The sequence below is a fragment of the Phoca vitulina genome, unplaced genomic scaffold (assembly GCF_004348235.1).
Source record: "Phoca vitulina isolate PV1807 unplaced genomic scaffold, GSC_HSeal_1.0 scaffold40, whole genome shotgun sequence".
NCBI lineage: Eukaryota > Metazoa > Chordata > Mammalia > Carnivora > Phocidae > Phoca > Phoca vitulina.
In genome coordinates, this window is record NW_022589743.1 from 23397889 (window position 1) to 23404870 (window position 6982).

At 53.2% G+C, this 6982-nt stretch overlaps 1 protein-coding gene across 1 annotated transcript; it reads left to right on the forward strand.

The window, feature by feature from the left end:
- Positions 1-397: 397 nt before the first annotated feature.
- Positions 398-6591, forward strand: GEMIN4 (gem nuclear organelle associated protein 4). Its single transcript, XM_032428918.1, has 2 exons — positions 398-450; positions 3287-6591. The coding sequence occupies exons 1-2, from the start codon at positions 441-443 to the stop codon at positions 6448-6450; spliced, it is 3174 nt and encodes a 1057-aa protein (XP_032284809.1). The 5' UTR covers positions 398-440; the 3' UTR covers positions 6451-6591.
- The last annotated feature ends 391 nt before the right edge of the window (positions 6592-6982 follow it).

Below are 6982 nucleotides of genomic sequence, written 5' to 3' on the forward strand. Positions count from 1 at the left end.
CGCGGAACCTGGGACGGAGCTAGTGGGTAGGATCCACTGGGACTCAGAAAGCGGGCTGGGCAGGGGCTGGACAGAGGCGTGGCTGAGCGGCGCGAGCGCAGGGAAGGGGCGGGGCGGAGCACGCTCGGCGGAGGGGAAGTCCGGGTACTTGCCTGTTGGCTGGTTGGAGGCCTCGGGCTGGGAGGGGGCGCTGTGGGCCGGGCTGCTTGGGCGCCGCGGAGCTGTTGGTGAAGACTGCGCGTGCGCGCGGAGCGGCGGGAGGACCGCGGCCGGCGGCGCGGAGTCCGAGCTGAGGTGGTGGGCGGGGCTGAGGCGCGGCCATTGTCCCGCCCCCCCAACCACCCTTTGTGCCGTGGCGCCTGCGCCGCACTCTGGGCGTCGCGGGGGAGGGGGGGCGTCGCGGGGGAGGGGCGGCCCGCGCGGCCGCCAGCGTCGCCGCCATGGACCTAGGTGGGTGTCCCGACTACCCGTTCTCGGCCCTCGTGGTGTGCGTCCCGAAACCCGCGACCAGGGCAGTGCTGAGTGGGCCCGGGCTAAAGGAGACGTCGGGGTCGGGGAAGGTTTGGGAGGGCGGGCGTGTCCTCGGGGCCGGGGGTCGGGAGGCCTGGCTCCAGCCCCGGCCCCGCCGCTCCTAAGCCTGCATCTTGTCCCCTCGGGGCGCCTTTCCACGTGAAGGGCCAAGCGGATGTGAAGTTAGATTTCCTGAAAGTGGACAGGGTTCGTGCACGTGCTTTTTGGAAAATGCCGGGCTCGGAAGACGCCCCCGGGGAATCCCGGATACCCCGACGGTTTCATTTGTTGGACGGCTGCCGCGTTCTTGAGCAAGCGTCTTAAGCCCATGAGGTCCTCCTCGATAAAACGGGGACGATAACGTATCCACCACACAGAGTTTTGGGGCGTTGTGATAGAGAGCACGTGTATAGCGTGTCTGGTACGGTGCCTTGCGCACAGCTAGTTCATCCGAGCAGCAGCGGTGGGGAGCGCCGCGGCAGCCGAGGTGGCACTTTCGAACCTCTGTGCACTTTGATTCAGAGCCCTCACAGGCGGGGTCTGGGAGAGGGGAGGGGGGCGCTAGTATAAATCGGTGGCTCCTTGTCCAGCCTCCCATCCTGCTGGACATGCTCTTAAAGAGATGAGACCAGGAGGCCGTTGTGAGAGAGCTGGGGTGAGGCACCCCAAGATGTGCCAGGAACAGGCTGTGGAGAAACGGTGTAGTCCTGTCGCCAGCCAGGTCTTCAGTGATGGAACAGTAGAGCTCGAAGCTTGGAGCCCTGCAGCTGTGGTGATTTCTGTCACAGCCCCACCACACTGTAGTTGGGACATCCTGAGCAAATTGTTTCTGAATCTCAGTGTTCCCGTCTCTAAAACAAGAATGGTTCGCAAAAGGTTGATTTGAAGATTAAAAGAGATCTTGCACAGTGCCTGGCACGGAGTAAGCACTTAATAAACATACAGAGTGGGCACTTACAAACACCAGTTAACCAGTAGTGATAAAAACACTTGGGATTTGCCCAGCTCTTAACCAATCTGGAACTTACTCCTTCAGGTAGCACAATGAACATAATGTCTCTGGAATATTGGTATTGGGGGACAAACATCTCAGCCGACTGTGCAATAAATTGAAATTTAGAGTCATAAGGGGACATATTTGGGGAACCTAGGAGAGCAGCCTGAGCCAAAAAAGGGGGGGGAGCAAATCTCCAGTGAGACCTCTCAGCACCCTAACCCTCCTGGGAGTCTGTCTTGGCCACTGGGAGCCAAGGTGGACTGCCTTCACCAGTTGGTTGCATAGGAGTGTTGATCCTTTGGCCTTTTGCTGCTCCCTTAAAGTCGAGGGGCAGGATCATTTTTGTCTCCTGAATCATGATTCTCTTGCTGGCTCCTGGCCTGTGAAATTGGGAAAGATGGGTTCTTTGGGGGCATGAGGGAATGAGGAAGGGGTAGCATCTCCGGGCCCTGGGAAAGGGGGGAGAAGTTGGGAATACTGAACAGTGAGTAGCGTTTGTACTCTGATTTTGTTTCTGGGCCAGAAGCAGCTTACCTGAGGAAGACCTATGTCCTTTCCTGTTACTGAGCTAGGGAAGGCAAAGAATAGTGACAAGGTTCCAGTCCTGCCAACTGGAAAGATCTGCGGGGAATCAACACTTACTGAGCACTCATCAGGCTCTTTGTAGCCCGAGGCTTACAGTAGCTGTATCTTACATGACGCTCAGCAGCTCTGGGAGAGGGAATTGGGAGCTGAACAACCAGCTCAATGTTGAGGGCTTGACTAGTATATATCATTTGATCCTCCCAGTCTAACACAAAGTCTGTATTTTTCCCACATACACAGAAGGGAAGCTTAGAGAAGCTTTAGCTTGTTCTAGATGGTTGAGCTAGGATTTAAAGCAATGTCTAATTAAACATCCCCAAATGCCTTCCTTGATAAGTCTGTTGATTCATGGCTCCCTGGAGAAAGGACTTTTCATTCCTAATCTACTAAAGTATTTTTTTGTATCTACCTCTTGGTTTTTACTAGAGAAGCAGAGCCTTTGGTAGCTTCTTCTGTTTGACAGAAAGAGCTGTGGGGTAAACTGTTTCCCTGAAAGGCAGAACACTTGAAATTTGTTTGCAAGACAAGGCTATAACAGAAAAGAGGGAAGGCAGGGCTTGTCTGATTGCTTCTGTGCCCACAGCCCTGGCCCCTGCCCCTCTTAGGCTGTATCATTACTTAGAAGCTCAACTGTCATGTCCACAGTATGTACTTGATCGCCCCTGTTGTTTGGTACTGCCCTGCTCGCTCTCTCAGCCCTTCCTCCCCACATCCTCTGCCAGCCCATCCTTTGCTGGAGGGCCTAGCCCTTTCCTTTACACGTGCTTTTCCTGCAGGATTTCATTCACTTTTTCATTCCATTGATCCCCTCTGAGCAGACACCTCCCTGAGCCACGTTTCCATTGCAGGAGGACGTCTCTACCTTAATGTTTTACCTCAAACTCCAAATAACCAAAACTGAACAGTGTTCCCTCCAGAGCTGTTCTGATTCTCTGTTCTTCCAGTGATGCCCGTTGTCTTCCCAATCCAGGCTAGAGAGTCTGGGAGTCCTTCTTTATTCCTTAGCTAAGTCCTTTTGATTCCAGCTCTGCAGCGGCTCTTAGAACCAACCCTCCTTCCCCGTTAGAACCCTTATCATCTCTAACCCCAATGACGACCGCCAGCCTACCAACTGATGTCTCTCCGTCTAACCTCTACTAATTATTTTAAAGATTTTTCACCACACTCTGTCTTGTGTGGCTTCTCTCTGTGCAGGACCCGTGAATATCTGTGAGGAAATGACTATTCTGCATGGGGGCTTTTTGCTCGCCGAACAGCTGTTCCACCCCAAAGCGCTGACGGAATTGAAAAAGTCTGACTGGGAACGCGTTGGGCAGCCCATTGTGGAGGCCCTAAGGGAGATCTCCTCCGCCACAGCATGCTCCCAGCCCTTTGCCTGGAAGAAGAAAGCTCTGATCATCATCTGGGCCAAGGTTCTTCAGCCCTACCCCGTCACCCCTTCAGACGCTGACACTCGGTGGCAGGAAGATGTGTTCTTCTCAGTAGGCAACATGATCCCTACTATCAATCACACCGTCCTTTTTGAGCTGCTCAAGTCGCTGGAAGCTTCTGGACTCTTTATCCAGCTCCTGATGGCCCTGCCCACCACTATCTGCCGTGCAGAACTAGAGCGCTTTTTGGAGCACATGTCTATTGACACGTCTTCAAAGGATGTGGCCTTTTTCCTCAGTGTCTGGTGGGAAATGATGAAGCACAAAGGCAATCAGCAGGACCCCCTGCTCTCCCAGTTTAGAACAATGGCCCATAAGTATTTGTCCTCTTCAGATGAGTTCTCCCACCCTCCAAAGAGGTTTAAGTCAGACCCAGATGTGTGTCCCACTATGCCCCTGTTGGCCATGCTGCTCACTGGGCTGAAGCAAATCCAAAATAGAATCCTGTGCCCAGGGATGAAGTGCTGTGCATTAGCCAACTTGGCAGACATGCTGACGGTGTTTGCCCTGATGGAGGACGACCCCCAGGAAGTATCTGCGACCGTGTATCTGGACAAACTGGCCACGGTGATCTCTGTGTGGAATTCGGACACCCAGAACCCATATCACCAACGGGCACTGGCAGAGAAGGTAAAGGAGGCCGAGCGGGACATCAGCCTGACCTCCCTGGCCAAGCTGCCAAGCGAGACGATCTTCATCGGGTTTGAGTTCCTGTGCAGCCTGCTGCGGGAGTGGGGGGAGGGGCTGCAGGCCATGCTCACCGGCAGCCAGGGGACAAGCTACGACAGCTACCGGCTGTGTGACAGCCTGACGTCCTTCAGCCAGAACTTGAAGCTCTACCTGGATTCTACCAGCTTGTCCAAGGAGGAGAGGCAGGTGGTCTCGGAGCTGGCAGAGTGTGTTGGGGACTTCCTGAGCAAAACCACCAGGGTGCTGAAGAACAAGGGCTTTGAGAAGGACATCACCGCCTCGATTGCCATGGCCATTATTGAGCAGAAGATGGACCGGCACATGGAAATGTGCTACATTTTTGCTTCTGAGAAGAAGTGGGCCTTCTCAGACGAGTGGCTAGCCTGCCTGGTGAATAACCGGGCCCTCTTCCGAGAGCCAGACTTGGTGTTAAAGCTGCTGGAAACAGTGGTGGAAGTTACCATGACAGACAGAGCCATCCCTGAATCTCAGATCAGACAAGTGATCAGCTTGATTCTAGAATGCTATGCAGACCTCTCGCTGCCAGATAAAAATAAAGTCCTCTCGGGCACCCTGCTCTCCTGGGGGCGGAAGGGTCTCTCTGAGAAGTTGTTGGCTTACTTGGACGGGTTTCAGGAGGACCTCAATACAACTTTTAACCAGCTAGCACAGAGTGCCTCTGAACAGGGCTTAGCTAAAGCTGTAGCTTCCGTGGCCCGCCTGGTCATATTGCACCCGGAGGTCACCGTGAAGAAAATGTGCAGCATGGCTGTGGTCAATCTTGGCATCCACAAGTTCCTGGCTCAGATTCTCACTGCCTTCCCCGCCCTTAGGTTCGTGGAAGAGCAGGGTCCTGATCCGTCCACTACTTTTGTGGTGTCATGCCTCAAAGAAACCGTCTGGACAAAGTTCTCTACACCCAAGGAAGAAAAGCAATTTTTGGAGCTCCTGGGCTGCCTAATGAATCCTGTGAAGCCCCAAGGTATCCCGGTTGCTGCTCTTCTTGAGCCAGATGAGGTGCTAAAGGAGTTCGTCCTGCCTTTCTTGATGCTAGACGTCAAAGAGGTGGACCTCAGTTTGAAGATCTTCATCCAGACTCTTGAAGCAAATGCGTGTTTAGAGGAATACTGGCTCCAGGCCTGCTCTCCGTTCCCCCTCATCTTCAGCTTGTGCCAGCTGCTGGATTGCTTCAGCAAATACTGGCAGCTCCCCAAGGAGAAACGGTGCCTCTCTTTGGATGGGAAGGATCTGGTGATCCATATCCTGGAGATCATCTGTGAGATTATATTGGCGAATGCTGAGACCTTCTCCCCAGACACCTGGATCAAGTCCCTGTCTTGGCTCCACCGGAAGCTGGAGCAGCTCGACTGGACGGTGCGCCTGAGAATGAAGAACCTCTTTGAGGGCCACTTCAAGTGTGAAGTGCCAGCCACGCTTTTTGAGATCTGTAAGCTTTCTGAGGACGAGTGGACCTCCCAAGCCCACCCTGGGTACGGTCCGGGCACAGGGCTTCTTGCCTGGATGGAGTGCTGCTACATGTCCAGCAGCATCTCTGAGCAGATGCTGGCCCTCTTGGTGGTAGATGTGGGCAACCCTGAGGAGGTCAGATTGTTCAGCAAGGGCTTTCTGGTGGCCCTGGTACAAGTCATGCCTTGGTGCAGCCCCCAAGAGTGGCAGTACCTTTACCAGTTGACCAGGAGACTGTTGGAGAAACAACTCCTGCACGTCCCCTATAGCCTGGAATATATTCAGTTTGTTCCTCTGCTCAACCTGAAGCCCTTTGCCCAGGAGCTCCAGCTCTCCGTACTCTTCCTGAGAGCTTTCCAGTTTCTCTGCAGCCAGAGTTGTCGTAACTGGCTTCCTGTGGAAGGCTGGAGCCACGTAGTCAGACTTCTCCGTAACAGTCTGACCGGTCTCCTGGACTCCGTTAGGTTGATACAGTCGGTTGGCCCTTGGGCCCAAGAGCAGGACCTGACCCAGGAGACCCTGTTTTTTTACACCCAGGTATTCTGTCATGTTCTGCACATCATGGCCATGCTCCACCAAGAGGTGTGTGAACCGCTCTACGTTTTGGCCTTGGAAATCCTCACCTGCTACGAAACCCTGAGCAAGGCCAACCCTTCTGGTAGCTCCTTGCTCCAGAAGGTAAATGAGCAGCGCTTCCTGAAGTCCATCGCTGAGAACATTAGCCCTGAGGAACGGCGCCAAACCCTGCTGCAGAAGATCAGCAACTTCTGATGTTTGTACTTCAGAGAACGGCAGGGCCCTGACTTGGTGGGGTCTACAGGGGCTTGAGTGAGAAACACGAGCTTTTCGGTTATGTGAAATTGTACACAAGCTAAAAAAGTATATGGCAATAACTGTAAAGAAAATAGTTTCTTAGGTGTTTGTAACATACAAATTATAAAATTCTCATTTGAGTTTCATCGTCTCTCTTTGAGTCTTTCTCGTCAATAGTCTAGGCTTAGATATGCTCTGCGATTGGGCTCAACTAGAGTCTTAAAGAACAAAGCAAGCTGTGAGGAACATGTTCATAACTGGATTTATCCACCTTAGAATTTGGCAAAGAAGTCCAAAGGTGAAACCACCCAAGTGGAAAAATTACAGGTATTCTGTTCTTCTGCACTGCAGCCCTCTTCAAGAGTCATTCCGTGGTGTCTTGGAAGGGGCAGCCAGGGGGAAAAACTCTCTTCTGCCACCAATTGGCCATGTATTTGTGAACCCAAGAGGCCTGCCCCACTGTAAAAGGAGAACACTGGACCAAGAAAAT